This window comes from Bos indicus, chromosome 8, assembly GCF_029378745.1.
Source record: "Bos indicus isolate NIAB-ARS_2022 breed Sahiwal x Tharparkar chromosome 8, NIAB-ARS_B.indTharparkar_mat_pri_1.0, whole genome shotgun sequence".
Lineage (NCBI taxonomy): Eukaryota > Metazoa > Chordata > Mammalia > Artiodactyla > Bovidae > Bos > Bos indicus.
Window position 1 is genome coordinate 99,749,694 of NC_091767.1, and position 19,774 is coordinate 99,769,467.

The 19,774-nt window shown below is 41.4% G+C and overlaps 1 protein-coding gene across 5 annotated transcripts in view; it reads right to left on the reverse strand.

Annotated features, from left to right (window-relative positions):
• Window positions 1-812: 812 nt before the first annotated feature.
• The window catches only part of TXNDC8 (thioredoxin domain containing 8), a 32,974-nt gene continuing 14,012 nt past the window's right edge, over window positions 813-19,774 (reverse strand). Inside the window, exons 4-6 of one of the 5 annotated variants that reach the window (XM_070795263.1) lie at window positions 19,331-19,396; window positions 2,335-2,400; window positions 813-1,477 (exon numbers count right to left, since the gene is read on the reverse strand). In XM_070795263.1, the coding sequence (XP_070651364.1) occupies window positions 1,415-1,477; window positions 2,335-2,400; window positions 19,331-19,396 (195 nt within the window). In that variant the 3' untranslated portion in view covers window positions 813-1,414. Of the gene's footprint in view, window positions 1,590-2,334; window positions 2,401-2,780; window positions 3,136-14,413; window positions 17,353-19,330; window positions 19,397-19,774 lie in introns of those variants that run through there. The other 4 variants (XM_070795264.1, XM_019965737.2, XM_070795265.1 and 1 more) reach the window with 4 other exon arrangements.

Here is a 19,774-nt window from a genome sequence, read left to right on the forward strand (position 1 = left end):
TCACACTCTGTCTCTGAAGTGTTTCTCTCTAAATAAAACCACTTCTTACCTATCACTTTATCTCTTACTAAATTCTTTCTGTGAGGAGACACCAAGAGTCTGAGCTTCAGTAAGTCCGTATCCCAGTTAAAGGACTGTGGGTTCAAGTCCCAAACATAGTTAAACAGTTTCAACATCATGTTGGTAGCTTGAAATCTACCAAGTATTTACACCTCAGAAACTGGCAATCACTACAAACTTCTTCCACCCAGGGAGCCCATTAAACATTTACTCATACATGTCTACTTACAGGATTGTTGCAAATGTTAAATGAGGTGACGGATGCAAAGGACTTGAAACTGAGCAGGATCCCATGGGGCTCCTGGGCACAAAAACGTTTCTGTGTCCCCTATTTCTTGTTTGTAGGAAATAGGCTTCATTCACCCTCCATGCCCTCTCCTGAGTTCCAAACGGCAGGTTCAAAAGTTGCTAATAAGGGAAAGAGACAAGGGAGGAGCAGCCAAGAAACAAGAGCGCAGCCTTGGGGCAGGGTCCTGGTTCCCCCTCAAGGGATACACACAGCAATGTGAGCTGCTTTACAGATACTGAAACCCCACCAGGTGGGAAAAGTTAACTGTATGCTGCCCACAAGCACAAAGACCCCAGGCCAGTTGCAACTAGAAGGCTGATGATGCTGACTTCCAATTATCTCACCACCAACCGATCAGAAGAATGTCCATGAGCTGATCACACCCTCCTCTTTGAACAATTACTATAAAATTCCTCACTACCCTCTCCAGGTCAGGATGCATAGTTTTGAGGGCATGGCCTCCTTTGCCTGGTAAAGCAATAAAGCAGTTTTTTTTTTTTTTTTTTTCCTGCTTCACCCAAAACTCTGTCTCTAAGGTTTCATTTGGTATTGGTGTACAGAGGCCAAATCTCAGCTACAGGCTTGGCATGTTGCCTAGCACATAGTAAGTATTTATACATGTAACCATAGCTGTATACACCTTGCTTTCTTTTATGCAATGACATGGTTCCAATACAAGGTGATGCACTGGAGAAGAATTTTGTACCACAAACAATGGCTCAACTGGGAAGAGTCTGCTATATATTTGGAGTGCATCAAGCCAATAAGACTTCTATATGTTTCTTGATTGCTATGATAGATCCCGTCTTCTGCCATCTCTGGAAAACCTTCTCACTGAAGTGGTATTACTTAGCTGTGCAAGGCTAAAAGAATGGAAATGACACGATCTCTGACAGCACAAGAGTTTTGACGATTTTTGCAGTGAGATTGCGATATGGAATTCAACCTGTAAAGCATCAGGAGAGCGATCAATAGAACACCACAATGTTTGCTGGAAATAAAAACACAACACATTCACTGTGGCCTTTTAAAACACTGCAAGTGTATTTTGTCTTGGAGATCAGCTTACATGAATTCTCGAATCTTTTCTTCCAGTTTTTTAGCATCAGCTCCACAAAGTTCAAAAATCTGTTCACAAATACACAAAGGTGAAATATTTATTGGTTCAAATATGGCAAAGATGGAGCTTTGTGGAATTTTGTTCCTGTTTATAAATTTATCCACTACTCATTTCCATCATCTGCAAGATAGAAATTAGATAAACTTTAGATAGAAATACACATTAAGACACTAAATTTCTGATGTTTTATTTGGCACCTTTTCAAAATTGCTTATGCTAACAGATTTATGTAATTTTCCATGATATTCCTCTAAACTAAGATCTAAAATATATCATGTTGCTGGAAATGAGGAAAGCTGATCATTGAAACTTCTCAGGGCATTTATACACTGATCTTGAGGGCTTGCTAATTCATATACATGATCCCCTAAAGTTAAGTAGCTTGTGATTTCCCATGCCCTGACTTTAGTTCAGGTAATAATAATGATTCTAAGAAGCACATTTTCTTTTCAGTTTTTCACATCTCTGAACTAGGATGGTGCATCTATCAATGAACACCTTATATCTGATGAAATATGGAAGTTAAAGACCCTTACTCTTCATGATCAGTTCTGTACCAATTGCTTGAGGTGGGTTGGAGAAAAGGAAGAGTGTGGGTAAACTGAAGCTGAGATTTGGTGAAGACTTGAGTTTCTAGTGAGGGAGGTTTCAGCAGCCAGAAATGGTGTTAGGACTTTGGGGGTAGGGGTTAGAAAAGTCTAGAACTACTTTCAGTGCTCAGTGTGCAACAGGGAAGATATTACGCCCACATCTAATGATTCTGCTTCCCAGGTAGCAGCATGGCGCCTGTGGGCATCATGGTTCATTCTATTTCTTGAAAGTCAACCCCACTCTTGTGCCTCTGTCTTGATCCCATTTCACTTACCGGCTCGCTCAGGGATCCACTTCTATAACAGCAAATTGCTCTTTTGATTCTCGAGAATAGGGTTACCTAAGTGTGGGTGCAGAATTTCATGTTTTATCTGGGTTGTCTGGTTTGTAGCCATCTCCTCTATAACTAGTTCTCTCGGCCTTGGCCACCAGGGGAGGAAGGTGTCAGAAAGGATCTGCAAAAGGCTCTTTCTTAAGAGCCAGTGGCAGCTGGATGGAGCCTCTAGGGCATCATGGGAGTCTCATGCTCCTCTCAGGCTAGGGGAGGTACCAAGCCAAGAAGTCTTGGCAGTAACATAGGTAGGACTTGGTCACCTGAATGACCAGCTTGGCCAGGGGTAGAAAAAGGATGGTAAGCTTAGCCAACTGACCAAAGTACTGAACCCATTGCCAGGAAACTCCTGGTCAAGATGAGGCAAAGGAAGCCAGCCTTTGCCTGCTTGGCATGCTCCATGAAGCGGGGGGCTGGGAGCTGGGAGCTTGGGCATGCTTTTTTCACTCTTTTCACTTGGGGATATTAGGACTTCCTAGACAGCTCAATCTGGTCAGAAAGGAACTTTGTCCCTGGTCTCTAACTGATGCTGGGGTGGAAAGCGGGGTGGGAGAGGCTTGGGGTTCACTCCAGTCTCAGTCTGTTTTTCCCCCTGTTTTTAACTATGTTTGCAGTGGCTCCCACTTATCCTTCCTTGTGGCTTCTGTCCAAGGTTCCTCCTGAGTCTCTATCCTCTACTCCTCTGCTTCAGGAGTGGCTTGACTCCAGTGAAGGCACACGTAATAGCTGAGCAGAAGAAAGGCGCTGGCAAAGAAGGGATGAGAAGTTCCCAAGGTGTGTCTGTTCCCCATTGTCCGCTGCCACGTAATTCTAGACAGTGCCCCGCACCCCCGGTGCTCTAGAAGATGCTGTTTTATCATTCTTAGGGCAATGATTCTAGTAGATCTGATTCTGACTCCTTATTTTAGGATCTCCCCCACTGCCAAAAAGCAGCATGGAGCCAAAGAGTTTGGGGGCCCCTAAAAATGGGCTTCTCTTTTTGGATGAGAGTTCCCTGAATAGAGGGGTGGCACAATCCGTAGGGGTATTAGAAGCAGGAGGGCTCACCTCGAAGGGAGATTTCCAGGGAGGGGTGATTTCCATGACCATAGGGATTGTGGTATGCCCATGCTATGACTTGGGCACCCAGAAGCCACAAATGCGCTAAGAGTCTTGGCAACCGTGGAATTTGACTCCTCTTTCTTCTAGATACATTGAATCTAATACAGGGCCACCATCACCTACCCAGACATCTGAGCCAGGAAACCGAGGCCACTTAAAATATTCATATATATTCAGAACATCGCACAAATGACAGCATACAGCTTGGCGAGTTATTACAAGAGAGAGCCCACTCGTATAACCATGTCCTGATCAAGATGTAGATGTAGCTTAGCTCCTCGCTCCCAGGCATTGCCCTGTGCCCAAAGCCAAAGTCTACTCCAGACTTTTCACCACAAATGGGCTTGGTCTGTCTTTGAACTTTTATAAATGGAATTCTATAGTATGTTGTGTGTATTCTTTTGCACCTGGCTTCTTACTCAACATGATGTTTCTGAGATTTATCTGTGTAACGGCCATACATTCATTTTCAGCTTTTTTTTTTTTTTAGTATTCTATTGCATGACTATAACACAGTTTATCCACCTGGGCTATGACCCAGAGTGCTGCTAGGAACATCCTTTGTGCAGACATCTTTGGGGGCATATGAACACCCATTCTTGTTGCATTCTGTAGTTTACCTGAAAGGGGGGGATTACTGAGTTCAGCTTTTATAGGAGTTACCCAACAGGTTTTCAAAGAGATTGCATCAGTGTAAACTCCACCAGCAGGGGATAAGTGTTCTGCTTGCCCCACATGCTTGACAGCACTTGGTACTGCCAGTCTTCTTCATGCTAACCATTTGGTGGCTTTAGGTGACATTGAATTTGTGTCTGAATCCCATGGTTTTTACCCAATCAACTTTCCCCTGGATTTTAGCAACAGCTTACACTTTGCTTTTTGGAAGGAATGATGCTAAAGCTGAAATTCCAATACCATGGTCACCTCATGCAAAGAGTTGACTCATTGGAAAAGACTCTGATGCTGGGAGGGATTGGGGGCAGGAGGAGAAGGGGACGACAGAGGATGAGATGGCTGGATGGCATCACCAACTCGATGGACGTGAATTTGAGTGAACTCCGGGGGTTGGTGATGGACAGGGAGGCCTGGCGTGCTGCAATTCATGGGGTCGCAAAGAGTCGGACATGACTGAGCGACTGAACTGAACTGAACACTTTGTTTCCTTCTCCAGTCTTATGCCCCTGAGACTTCTTCCCCTCAAAGCTCAAAAACACAAATCCTGCCATGCTATTTTTCTTTGTGAAATTCTTGAGTGTTTTTCCATCATCATAAAATTCAAGCTTCTTACAGGGATTCCTTGATTTTATCTTTTCCACCTCCACTGTCGCTCTCTACCATAAACTGGACTCAAGCAAAAATTTATAGCTGGATTTGTTACTTAATAAGTGCCTACTCGATCCAGACATACAATGAACAAAACAAGACAAAATCCCACCACAGAGCTCATATTCTAGCGATAATTAAATACTCTTGGTGTATGATTACCAAATAATTCCTGACCTCATACCAGAGATACTTTATAAGTCTCTGCTTCTGCTCATCTTTAATCACTTGCTAAACTTAGTAATCCTTTACGATTTAACTCATGAAGGCTTCTCTGAAGTCTTTTTCTGTCATCTCAGAGTAGCCAGTGCAATTCCAGAATCCAAGAGTTGATTTTATTACCCATCTTCTCCGCTAGACCAAGGATGGGGACTATATTTCTCCTCCACAGTTTTAGTATCTAGCTCAGAACCTTACCCAGAGTAGGGGCTCTATTAGAATGGTATTAACCCTGAAGTGAATGAGCTAAGTTGAATCCTGGTCTTTGAGGGCCGGGTCCAAGACTCAGTGCTAAGTTTGAGGGATTAGGTGTTACCTATCTTATTCTTTCTTTGTCCAGTCTGACAAAGGCAAACATTATCTTTGTGTCTTCCTGTCTAGCACAGGTCTTTGCATACAGGAGTTTAATAAATGTAGGTAACAGATGAGGAGCCGTTTACTGATAAGGGCTCATTTCACAAGTAGCTTTCTTTCGAAGGGATATATTTGCAAGGCCATTAATATCTAATTTCTGCCCAAAATATTTTTTCATTTTAACCTGAATGTTTAGTTGTACCTCTCAAAGTATGCTCTACATTGAAGCATTAAGAAGTAGTGTTAACCTTGGTCTTCTCAACGTCTTCATTTTTCTTGTACAGCTGCCACCCTAGTAATGACTGCTAATGAAAATTTCAAGCTCCAGTTTGCAAAGACCAGTGGAATATGTGGTGGTTGTTCATGCATTAGAGAACCACCAACTACATCCAACAATCAGTGCAAAGAAAAACCCCAGGGTTTCCTGGTGGTCCTGTGGCTAAGACTCTATGCTCCCAATGCAGAGGGCCCAGGTTCCATCCCTGGTCAGGGAAGTAGATTCTATATGTCACAACTAAAAGTTTACCTGCCATAACTAAAGATTCTGCGTGCCTCAACTAAGACCCAGCACAGCCAAATAAATAAATAAATAGAAAACCCAAACTTTCGTTATGGACATTTTCAAACATATACAAAAATAGAGAATAATAACATGAACACCACCCCCCCCCCATTTACCCACCACCCAGGTGCAACCAGAGGCAGTTTTTTATGCCAAAGACAAGCAATCACCTATAAAGAGTTTATTCCTGCCACTGGGAAAATGTAAGCGTGCTGGTGAGGCAGTGACTTCTAAGAATATACATCAAAGAGTCTGGCTAGTGATGTCCTTATAGAATAAGTATAAAATACTTTGATCAGTTGATACACAACTGAATGAATACTGAAGTTACATTTGGACCACTTGTGTGAAAGTTCAACAATTTCAGACATCTGTAGTTAGAAACAACAGCAGCAGCATAAAATTCTCAAAGCAACAGCAACAACCAACATAAACCAAAAAGCCCAACCAAACTAACCCACACAAGATACTTCTTGGGGGATGGGCTGTGGAAATACTTGTATGAACAATTCAAGTTTATAATTGAAATAGCATGATACTCTTTTTCTTCTGAGACATTATATGTGATTAATAAAATGAAAAGGGTATATCCAACAAAGGAATGTTTGAAAGTACCTCAGCCTTCTACTGAGAGGTGGATAGGGTTAATTACAGTTGGTTCCTATCTTGGCTTTTTTCTCTGACTCTCTGACTCCAGCCACACTCATTCTTTCCTCAGAACCATCTGCATCTTATTGCAGGTATTTGCACACTTCCTCTTTCACTTTCACAACACCCAGGGCAGACTCTGCAAATGCAAGCAGGTAAATTAAGGTTTTTGGAGCTGAGCAAAATCTAACCAAGAAGACACAGCCTCTTTGAAATAGTCTGTTTCACACAACTTGAACTTACTTGCACCTGAATTTAAGAAAAAAGCATATAAAGTAATCTGTTAGCTAATCTTTCCTTAATCTATACTGGCCCTTTTCTCAACTTGTTCCAGTAGTGAGATTTTGATAACATACTAATTCACTTTCATTTTCCTGTAGTAGAGTTAGAAACTGCCTATGCACCTGTTTCTCAGTACACTGGTGGCGTGAACACTTTTTCGGTGAGGGACCCGGTAATACCCATCTTAGGTTTTATGGGCCATATGGTCTCTGTCGAAACTACTTAAATGAACTCTCTGTACTATCTGCAACTTTTATGTAAATCTACATTTTTTTGTCTATAAATCTATAAAGTTATATAATATTGAAAATACAGTATAATTTTTATAATGATAATGCAGCAATAAACTTCCTTTTACTGAAGAAAAATCTACTCAAGTTATTAGGAGAACCACTGACTAAAACTACCCCAGCTGGCTAGGCATGATAGTAACAACTTGGGTGAGTTATCTTATGACAGGAGGTCCTGGTAAGGAATGTGGTACTAACAAGCTACATCAGCCAGAAGAATTTGGGAAAGGTCTAAAGGAGAGAAGAGATGCCAGTTCATATGTCCTACCAACCTCCCAGAATCCTTCTCACTGACTCCATCTTGGCTGAGAGATACACGTGCCACCAGGAAAAACCCTGAGTCATAATGATTGGCCAGAGACAACCCGGAAACTAACTCTATTACCATAAAACCTGAGACTGTGAGTCACATCAAAGAGCAGTGCTCCTGGGTTCCCTTACCTTCCTGCTCTCTGCTCAGGCGCCCCTTCCCAATCAAATCTTTTGCTTTTCAACACATGCATCTCCTCAGACAATTCATTTCCAAGTGTTAGACAAGAGGCCACTCTCAGGCCCTGGAAGGGGTCCCCCTTCCTGCAACAAAAACAGCTATTGTAGTGCAAAGGTAGCTGTACATAATTAAACAAATGGGCCTAGCTGTGTCCCAGTAAAACTGAGGGTCAGATTTGTCCCTGGGGCCATAGTTTGCCAAGTATGAATAACTATGCCATCAACTGAAGCTGCCTGAAAGTCAGTCACTCAGGATAAGGTGGCTTTCTGTTGGAGGGGAAAAAAGAGGCATGAACCTAGTGTTGTAGGAATTTATGTTAAGCTACATTGAAAGTATGACAAGTGATTTTGGACTCTGGCCAGAGAAAATGTTATCCTGCCCATTACTGGAAGAGTGGGAGGGAATTTTGTTCTTGGGGATAAAAATAGTTTTGGAGCCATTCCTTTCAATGGCATATACTATTGTTTTTATGTCTCTATTAAGCAATCTGCTCAACTGTCCAGCATTGGGAAAATATACCTGTTCACTATATTCCTTCACTTTCTTCTCCCTAAGTTCAAAGGTAAGCTTATCAGCTGAGCCAAGACAAAGGAATGAGCTCATGCCTGTCCTCCTCTTCCTTTTAGGAGTGTCTACTCAAGGGACAGGTCTGTCCCCTTCTGGAAAGCATGTTGGAAGTAAGCCTAATATCTGCCTTTTAAAGATAGCTCTGAAAAGCTATCACCCTCCCTTTGGGGGCTAAATAGTTACAAAAAGCAGCTTCCCTTTGGCTCAGATGGTAAAGAATCTGCCTGCAAGGCAGGATACCCAGGTTCATTCAGGGTCAGGAAGATTCCTTTGGAGGGTGGAATGGCTATCCATGCCAGTATTCTTGGCTGGAGAATTCCATGGACAGAGGAGCCTGGCAGGCTACAGTCCACAGGGTCTCAAAGAGTCGTTCACAACTGAATAACTAACACTTTTTTTTCACCATTACAAAAACAGTAGTATTTCCTCCACCTGGGCGGGTTAACTGTGTCCTCTGCAGTTCCAGATTCACCCATAGATGGGTCATCTCAAGGTCTAGGTTCCAAGAATCTAGTGGAAAGTCTTTTGACATGGATCTAAGCCATGTTCTTCAATTACCACAATTTAGCACTTTATTACTTTTAATAAAGATGACACTTCAATTTTCCACATGAATCCATGTGAGAACAAAGGTTAATGTAACAGGGCTGGTTGCTTATTCCTGGTGTGTCTCCAAGAGAACCATGACTTCACTAAGTCCTGGGGACTGTGGTCCTCCAAGTGTTTCTTGCGTGAGTGATGGATGATTTTGTAGTATATATCTCTAGAGCAATGGACTATGCCATTGCTGGCTTATTAAGCTGCTTTGCATAAACATCTATAATGATGATGAGCACCTAGTTTTACTGCTGAGTTTCCATTGTTATGGCTGGTTGTGAAGCAATGGTTGCTTAGCAAGTTATGTCATTGTGACCAGTCCCCATATAAAAGAACTCAGACCCAGAGACTCAAAAAGGCATCCCTAGGCATAGATATTCCACACATATCCTTGAAGTTCCTGCTAGGGAGTGCTTGTCCAGGGGTACTTAGAAACTTAGGTACTGCTAAGTAGCCCTGGACAAGGAAGAACATCAGAAATTCGTGCTGGACCTTTCTAGACTCCAACAATGCCTATCTTTTTTTCCCTTGTTGCTTTAACTCTATGTTTATTGCTGTAATAAATCTTAGCTATGAATATAACATGCTATTCATTGAGTCTTGTTAAAACTTTTGTGAATCACTGAATCAAACACTCCCTATAATTTCAACAAATTTAAAATTCAGAGAAGAACAGGGCTGGGACTAGGGTGGAAAATTTAAGGGGTGCCAAAAAATGTTAGTAATGAAGATAAATAATATCTTAGTACTTTAAAAAAAGTATTAAAATTTAATGCAAAAAAACCCATGATAAACAAAAGTTCAAATGAAGAAACGTTTCCACCCAGTAAGTGCAGTATCTTGCCTCACCCAAAACCCTGCCCTGGAGAAAAGACATACTACACAAGTAATTACTGCCTTTAAGTTGCTAAAGCTGAGAGCTGTATCTTTAGCAATCTTTAGGAAGGTTGCTAAATGGTGGTAAATAGTTGCTGTACTTCTCTGACTTTCCCTTCATGTTCACTTAGTTCTTGCCTCCTCCAGTCAATTAATCTCTGCCAACACATTAGATGCTCATGGGGCTGATACGTAACCCCTTCTAGGCACTGACACCTCTCAGAGCCCTGAAGACCATGTGAAAGCTCTTTACTTTTTCCCCTCATGCAGAATGCCTCTGTAACTGTGTGGGCTAAGTTGCTTCAGTCGTGTCCAACTCTTTGCAACCCTATGAACAGGAGCACACCAGGTTCCTCTGTCCATGGGACTTTCCAAGCCAGAATACTGGAGTGGATTGCCATGCCCTCCTCCAGGGGATCTTCCTGACGCAGGGATCTAACTTGCATCGTGCATGTCTCCTACATTGGCAGGTGGGTTCTTCACCTCTCTGGCCACCTAAGAAGCCACAATCTATTAAGACTGAAACCACGGGGTAGGTAACTCTAGAATACTAAGATGACTTAGCTTAAATGCATACTGTAGTTACTCAAAGAGCTTTAGAGGCCTCCAATAACCTTTATTTCTATATTTCTATTTACATATAAATTTTCAGGGAGATAGGTACACAGCTAGGTCCTAGGGCTCGAATAATAGCTACACTTCATAGTATACACCAAGTCTAGCGTGAGGCACTTTATTTACATTGTCACAAATTTTCATGATCAAGGTTCAAAGACACATGATGTTGTCGCTATGAAGAATGAAACTGAGCCTAAAGGTGGTTAAGGTACATTCCCAAGATCCTCACTAATAAGAAGCAGACCTGGAATTTAACTTACGATCATTTGATTCCAAAGACGGCAAGTCAGCCACAGACATTTTTTTGGAGTGGTGGGTCAATGCTGTTTGTTTTCTTTTTAGGGTGCAGCATATATATATATATATATATATATTTTTTTTTTAATACAAATAAAGTGACAATTTTATTATTTGGAATAAAGTTATGTGATTGCAAACTTCTTCTCCCCCAGCAATATCCAATAAGTCCATCAATACATTGTTTAAATAACCACATTCAAATGCATTAAAATAATGTATTTGAAATCTGATGTCATACATTTTAACGTTTTTATGAAGATGAACAAAGACCATTTGGGAGGGTGATTCTCCAGGGACCACCATTCTCCTCACTTCTACTATCTCATCTATTGTCCCTGCCTGGCCCTTGAAGACGCTGAGTATATGACCACTGCTTCCAACCCTATCCTCTTTCCGGCACCCAGTGGTGCTGCCCACTTGGGATTCTTTTCATCTCTGTGCCTCCTTCAAGGAGGGCGCTTGCTGAAAATGACGTCCGTGTCCTCAGCTGGAGCCCACAATTCACACCCATAAGGGCAAGATCTTCCTCTCACTTAAAATGAGAGCTCAGTTCTTCTGAATTATTCATTTATGAATAACTCATTTATTAGCATCTATGTACTTACATCCCTTCACTCTCAGCTTTCCTAAGTGCTTTGGGAAACCATCTTACTCTTATATCAAAAGATGAAAAAGTTAAAGTGAAAGTTGCTCAGTTGTGTCTGACTCTTTGTGACCCCATGGACTGTCCATGGAATTCTCCAGGCCAGAATACTCAAGTGGGTAGGCTTTCCCTTTTCCAGGGGATTTCCCAACCCAGGGATCGAACCCAGGTCTCCCGCATTGCAGGCAGATTCTTTACCAGCTGAGCCAGAAGGGAAGCCCAGGAATGCTGGAGCAGGTAGCCTATCCCTTCCCCAAGGGATCTTCCTGACCCAGGAATCGAACAAGGGTCTCCCACATTGTAGGCAGATTCTTTACCAACTGAGCTACCAGGGAAGCCCAAAAGATGAAAAGATGGAACCAATTTTTGAGAGTTGGCCCATATTTAAGCAGTTGACTAAGACCTGGCAAATCTCTGTTACTCTTCCTTCTCTACTTCACAGACTTCTACCAATTTCAGTCTGGAACCAATGTTATGAACATAGGGGATCTAGTGATTGGCTTCACAGGCTCACTGAATAGCCTAGCAATATATGCACATTTCAATTTAGATGCATACATATATTCTTATGGAAAGAATTTATAGTCTCCATTGGATTTTAAGAGGGTCTATAAACAAGTTTATGAACTACCCTTAACAGAATATAGTGTAATATTCTGGTCACAAAAATCAGCCAAGATTTTGGGTGTCCCATCTGAAAGACACCAGAGGAATGCATTTTTATTTTTTGTTTTCTTTCTCTTTTTAGTTTTTTTTAAAATTATTTATTTTTAATTGAAGGATAATTGTTTGACAATATCGTGTTGGTTTCTACCACACATTAACATGGATCAGCCATAGGTACACCTATGTCCCCTTCTTTTTGAACCTCCCTCCCACCTCCTACCCCATCCCTCTAGGCTGTTACAGAGCCCCAGTCTGAGTTCGCTGAGTCATACAGCAAATTCCCTCTGGCTATCTATTTCACACTGTAGTGTATATATTTCCATGCTATCTTTCTTTCTTTTTTTAACCACAGTGAATCTTACTGGAACAGCCTATGATGGCCTAGATGAAAACACTCAGGGGCAGAGCAGGAAAGAACAATCCCACTGTATTTATTACCTGGAATTTGCTTTGGCTGGCCTTTGGCCTAAAACTGTGAAATAATTATAGCTGTTGTTTACAGCACATCCCAGCCAGATGTTCACCCAACCTCTGCATGGAAACTTTCAGCAGCAGGGAAGGCCCATTATCCACCATAACCCTAGGTCATGGTTATGTAGCTTCATTTGATTTAGATTTTTAAATTTTTATTTTGTGAATAGTCTATGCGCTTTGTGAATATTTTGAATGAGCAAGACTCAAGAGGCTAAAATAACAAAACCAGGGGCTCTCCTGGTGGCTCAGTGGTAAACAGTCCGCCTGCCAATGCAGGGAAGACAGGTTCGATCTCTGATCTGGAAAGATCCTATATGCAGCAGAGCGACTAATCCTGTGTGCCAAAACTATAGAGCCTGTGCTCTAGAGCCTGGGAGCTGCAACTACTGAGCCCCATGCCTCAACTGCTGAAGCCTGCCTGCCCTAGAGTCTGTGCTCCACAACGAGAAGCCACCGCAACGAGAAGCCCACACACAGCGATCAGAGAGTGGCCCCCGCTTGCCGCAACTAGAGGAAAAAATCTGCACAGCAGCAAAGACCCAGCACAGCCAAAAATAAATAAAAGTATCCAAAAATATATAACAAAACCATTAAAGGATGATCCAGGGTGGAGTTGGCAGTTAGGAAACGCCAGGAAACTGAGGGTAAGGGAGACTACTGTGTTTGAGTAGAAGAGGTAATCCTGAGATTTTTGGCAGCAATGAAAAGAGAGAAACCCAAGGGATTCCCTAAGTCTTCTGGTCTAATGAGAGGAAGCTGATCATATTTTCAAGGGAGGCAAACATTCCCCTAACTCTCAGTCCTATGAGGAATTACCATAAGGTTTTTTATACAGTGTACATTTTAAAAGACATTAATGGACAGTGGCTCTTTGCCAGATGTTTTACCAGAAATGTAAAGACATTTCTCATAACATTTCTTCATAGCAGCTAAATTCTAGGGGTTTTAAAAATACTAGATAAGTAGCAGTTAACTGCTTCAATAAGTCAATTTTCAGTTGTGCCGTGCCAGAAGAAAGAGGAGAACATTTATGGAAGTGGTCTCAGAGAACTGAACTTAGTTTTTCGCCACCCCAGGAAAATGGTGAATGTTACAGGTAGCCTTCCTATTGACAGGTGGGGGTAAATTCACTGGTGGCAGTGCTGGTTGTGGTGGTTTAGTCGCTAAGTCGTGTCTGACTCTTGCAACCCCATGGACTGTAGCTCACCAGGCTCCTCTGTCTATCAAATTTTCCAGGCATGAATACTGGAGTAGGTTGCCAATTCCTTCTCCAGGGGATCTTCCGGACCCAGGAATCAAACCTGAGTCTCTTGTATCTCCTGTATTGGCAAGTGGGTTCTTTACCAGCTGGATCATTGGGGAAGCCCAAAAGATTTATAATACTGTGTCTATATATCTCTCCCACCCCATTTTTTTTGATGCCTTTGTCTTTTGCACAGAAGATTGACATTTTTTGTCAGTTGGAACCAGCATTACAAATCTTTTCCACAGGTTTTCAAATGATATCTCAATTGCTACAGATATGAATCCTTCTGGAGATATGATTACATATACACACAAACAAAAAAATTTGGAAAACTCAGCAGTGGCCACAGGACTGGAAAAGATCAGTTTTCATTCCAATCCCAAAGAAAGGCAAGTCTAAAGAATGTTCAAACTACTGCACAATTGCATTCATTTCACATGCTAGCAAGGTAATGCTCACAATTCTCCAAGCCAGGCTCAACAGTCCATGACCCAGATGTACAAGCTGGATTTAGAAAAGGCAGAAGAACCAGAGATCAAGTTGCCAACAGCCACTGGATCACAGAAAAAGCAAGAGAATTCCAGAAGAACATCTACTTCTGCTTCATTGACAATGCTAAAGCCTTTGACTGTATGGATCACAACAAACTATGGAAAATTCTTAAAGAGATGGGAATGCCAGAATACCCTACCTGTCTCCTGAGAAATCTGTATGCAGGTCAAGAAGTAACAGCTAGAACTGGACAAGGAACAATGGACTGGTTCAAAATCAGGAAAGGAGTATGTCAAGGCTGTATACTGTCACCCTGCTTATTTAACTTATATGCAGAGTACAGCATGTGAAATGCTGGGCTGGATGACTCACAAGCTGAAATCAAGACTGCTGGGAGAAATATTAACAACCTCAGATATGCAGATGACACCACCCATATGGCAGAAAGTGAAGAGAAACTAAAGAGCCTCTTGATAAAGGTGGAAGAGGAGAGTGAAAAAGCCGGCTGAAAACCCAACATTCAAAAAACTAAGATCATGGCATCTGGTCCCATCATTTCATGGCAAATAGATGGGGAATAAAATGGAAACAGTGGCAGATTTTATTTCCTTGGGCTCCAAAATCACTGTGGATAGTGACTGCAGCCATGAAATTAAAAGACACTTGCTCCTTGGAAGAAAAGCTGTAACAAACCTAGATAGCATATTAAAAAGCAGAGATATCACTTTGCCAATAAAAGCCTATATAGTCAAAGCTGTGGCTTTTCCAGTAGTCAGGTATGATGTGAGAGGTGGACCATGAAGAAGGCTGAGCACCGAAGAATTGATGCTTTTGAATTGTGGTGCTGGAGAAGACTCTTGAGAGTCCCTTGGACAGCAAGATCAAACCAGCCAATCCTAAAGGAAATCAGTCCTGAATATTCATTGTAAGGACTAATGCTGAAGCTGAAGCTCCAATACTTTGGCCACCTGAGGTGAAGAGCTGACTCTTGGAAAAGATCCTGATGATGGAAAAGATCAAGGGCGTGAGAAGAAGGGGGCCAAAAGAGGATGAGATGGTTGGATGGCATCATTGACTCAATGGACAAGAGTTTGAGCAAACTGCGGGTGGCAGAAGGACAGGGAAGTCTGGCATACTGCAATTTATGAGGTTGCAAAGAGTCGGACATGACTTAGCATCTGAACATTTGATATCATGACATAACATACCAAGTTTTAAAAATTAACTCCATAATCAGCATGCTAATTTAGTGCTATTCAACAAGAAATTCTAGTCTCAAGAAAATTTCTTGGGAGATAAATATCCATGTGATAATCAAAGGCTTGCTGGATGACTCTGCAGTTAGAATACAGGGAGGCAGATCAGCTTAATGGACAGGGTCATTTGACTTTATTTTCCATTAGCTAATCAGCATAAAATTCAAATTGAAGCTCCTTAGTGATCCCTAGAATACAGGTATCCTGTTCCATTAATTCAAAAGGGATCCACACCCTACAGACACCAGTTAAGAAATACTTGATGATAAGAGGTTGCTCCACCCCTAGGGCAGGGCTCTTTTACCTCCAGTAGAACTGAGACCAAACGGGACCAAGTCTTTCCTCAAAAGCATGGCTATGGATTTGCTCCAGAGCCTAAATACAGAATCAACTGAGAATCCAAAGTTTTATTTTTATAAAACAGGGAAAAAACTGTTGAGTAGCAGCAGCCATCAAGCAGTATCATCTGTAAAGAGAAGGAAACCAGAAAGCTGTTCTGAGCTGGAGAGAAAATTTCTCTGAGTCTGATTAATACAAGGATAAAATCAGAAAGGGAGACAAAGCTGGTGGGGGGATGCAGGGGAAAGACAGCAAGATTCACTTGTTCACCCATTCATTCATTTGCTCACTCATTGGTGATGGTTTAGTTACTAAGTAGTGTCTGACTGTTGTGACCCTATGGACTGTAGCCCGCTAGGCTCTTCTCTCCATGGGATTTCCCAGGCAAGAGTACTAGAGTGGGTTACCATTTCCTTCTCCAGGGGATCTTCCCAACCCAGGGATCAGACCTGGATCTCCTGCATTGCAGATGGATTCTTTACCAACTGAGTCACCATCAAACACAAAGTATGTGTTTTCTATAGAGGGGGGATTCTTCTAGGCACTGGGGTTTCAAATCAGACATGAACAACTCCAAGTAATTGGAAGAGAATGAGAATAATGTACGAAGTTAAGATCTGAGTCACACAAAAAATGGGCTTGGGAACATAGGCTGGGTTAAAATCATGGAGAAATTCGACTCAGACTGGAATACAAGGGTCTAGTCTTGATTCTGTAGGTAACGGCAGAGGAGGGGTATAAAAATTTAAATAAGAGGATAACATACATGGAGCAAGGAATTATTTGGAAAAGAAAACAAGAGCTTTGGTGTGAACTTGAGGCTATTGTTTCAGTTAAAGATATTTATAGCTAGAATTAGAACTGGGGGATGAAATTATTAATGGAGAGAGGTAGAATGGAAAAAAGATAGAGCCTTGGAAAACACATGTGAGAACAACTGGAGATAAAGAAGCCAGAGGAAAACCTGGGGAGGAATCAGGGATCAAAGCCAAAAGAAGAGGAAGTTTCCAGGGTATAGAAGCTGATCAGTTAATGCACTTTGGTGTAAGCAAGGGGTACTAGGATTGAGAAACGGGAATTTAAACTAGGTGCAAGAAGATCCTTGGTAACTTTCAAGACCGTAAATGAGGGAATGAGTGGAAAATGAGACTTGGAAGTGGTAAATACATCTAATTCTTTTAAGAGTTAGATTATGAATAAAAGAGAATAGTCTGAGAGAACAGACATATTCATTAGAAATGTTTTGGTTGCAAATGACAGAAAAAGCAACCCAAAGTTTATATAACTGAAGAATTTATGGGGGTAGTTCAGGCTTCAGACATACATAGATTCAGGGTTCCATCAATGCCATGGGCACTCCTTGGGCTGATTCTGCATTCCTCTGTATGGTAGCTTCATTTTTAGGTTCCCTGTGGTGGCAACCCAGCTATAGGAGCTTTAGCACTATATCTTTCCAAGTTCAAATTCAGTGCAATCAAAATAAGAGACTTTTACCGAGTTGCTTAAGCAAAATCCTGGAATTAGCTCTGGTTGGGTTTGGATTGGCTTGACTGGAGTGAAGGGCCCATTCCTGATGGTGATGGAGTTCACTGACTGGTCTACACCTAGAGATGGACCCCTAAGGAAGTATACGGACTAAGGACTAGAAAGGGCTTGGTTTCCTGGAGGAACATCAGAGAACTGCTAACAGGGAATGGAGAATGGTAGCTGGGTAGCAAACAACAGAGTCCAATGACCAGGTTTGAAACAGGATAACTAATGGATAAAGGCAGGGCACAGATGGGAGGGATGCGGTCAAGAGACAGATGGAACTGACTTCAAAGGAGGAAGCATCTTCATTTCTGAGATGGAAGAGAAGAGAAGATAATAAAAGATGACACACAAACAATTTGATAATGTAGGTAAGCGGAGTTGAGAAGGCATGTGTTAAACTGTTTCAATTTTCAAGTAAAAACTCAAGAGAGGAAACAGGTAGTGTTATCTTTTGGGGGAAGAATTATTTAAATCTATTGCCTCAATTATGTTACAGCAAGCACATATGGACAAGCAGAAATTGAAAAAATTCTACAGCTAGCATATCAAATGATCTCATTCTTTATACTGTAGACATAATTTTTTAAAAAGTAAAGTATGAATTTTTTTACTTTATATGTATTCCTTATAACTCTTTTTATTTTATTGAATCTTTTTAATGCATTTCAAAAATTCTAAAACATTTTTATAATTTTGAAAGGTTGCTTTCCATTTATAGCTATTATAAAATATTGGCCATATTCGCCATGTTGTACAATACATCCTTGAGCCTGTCACACCCAACAGTTTGTGCCTCCCACTCCTCTGCCCCTATATTGCACTCCTACCCGTAACCACTAATTTGTTTTCTCTATCTGGGAGTCTGCTTCTTTTCTATTCACAACTCTTTTTAGTTGTATACTCTTTCATAGACTAGATGGGCTTCCCAGGTAGTCCTAGTGGCAAAGAACCTGCTTGCCAATGCAGGAGACGTTAGATGTGCGTGTTTGATCCCTGGGTCAGGAAGATCCCCTGGAGAAGGGCACGGCAACCCACTCCAGTTTCTTGCCTGGAGAATCCCATGGACGGAGGAGCCTGGCAGACTACTCTCCACAGGGCTGCAAAGAATCAGACATGACTGAAGCAACTCAGCACACACATAGACAAGACGTATCATAAATCACTTAGCCACTTGACTAAAAAAAGTCACTTACATTGCTTCCATATTTTGTTAGAAATAATGCTACAATTACCATGCACTTAGATGTTTATTTTTCCATGAGGTATTTTCATCGGCAAAAGTTTCCCCAAATTGGATGGTGTATGAAAGGGAATGAACAGTTTATTCCTCTTAAGTATGTTGCAAAATCACCTTTCATAAGGTACACACAGGTGTCCGTGCTCCCAGTCATATACATTATTACTAGTTTCATTACACAGAGTATTTGAGACACTTCATTCCATTAATATCTTCAAGATAACAACTAACATAACATATCCGTGGGTCAGGAAGGGTCTAAAAAGTTTAGTTGTGTTAATTCACTTCATTTTCAAAACAATCCTATAAGGGAAGGGGAAACTTGCTGTGATTCATGTTTTTACAGATAGAGAAACTAAGATACCAGGAGCTTAGTAAGTAAACTGCTAGGAAATGGAAGAACTGGTTTTTGAACCACAGAAATCTGAATCCAGACCCTGCCTGGTCAACCAGTAGGCCATATTACCTTGTGATTGCTTTTGACTGACATTCACTCAAGTGTTGTTAAAAATGCGTATATATTTGTGCTAGAATTTCACCATGTCTTTTGTTGTAAGGTTATTTTTTAATGGTCATGCCCCCAGAGAGAGGTAAGAGTGGGGTATTTCGTATAGATTTGGACACTTCAAATGGTCTGAATGGGAGATTTCTCACAGTTCATCCCCCCCTTTTTTTAACTCCTTGCCAATATGTAAGTGCAGAAACTAAGAATGGCATTGCTATAAAAATAAGTACAGTTGTTTCATCCATCCAGGATACCTCAGGCCTTTTTTAGACTGATGGCTTTATGATCTATTTCAACCTGCCAGCTACAATAGAAACATACCTTCTTGGTTTGCTTGAACAACTGAAATGTGGGTACTGCTTTGATGTGGTAAGTTTGGGCCAACTCCTAGAAAAGAAAAGAAATGGAATGAAGTCATCATTTTCATATCCTCTTTTTGGACCAAGAATGGTACTTGGTGACATCTCAGGAGGCATGTCTGAGAGCCCAGGGATTGCTGATACTTTACAGATTCTCTTGCCAAGAACTTTCCTAACATATCCTCAAAGCCTCCAGGAATCTTAAAACATAAAGTGACTGTTTCCAGCATTCCTGAGCTTTCTCACTGATGGGCTCTAGGAGCCAAAGCAGAAGGACTGAGGAACGAAATGAGCTCTATTTAAAAGAGCTTGTGAAAGACTGCAGAAGGCCCCAGCAGAGCCCAATATGGAAAGAGTATATTGCAAAGAAGTAAGAATGAGTAAAGGTCTCTTTACAACTCACACT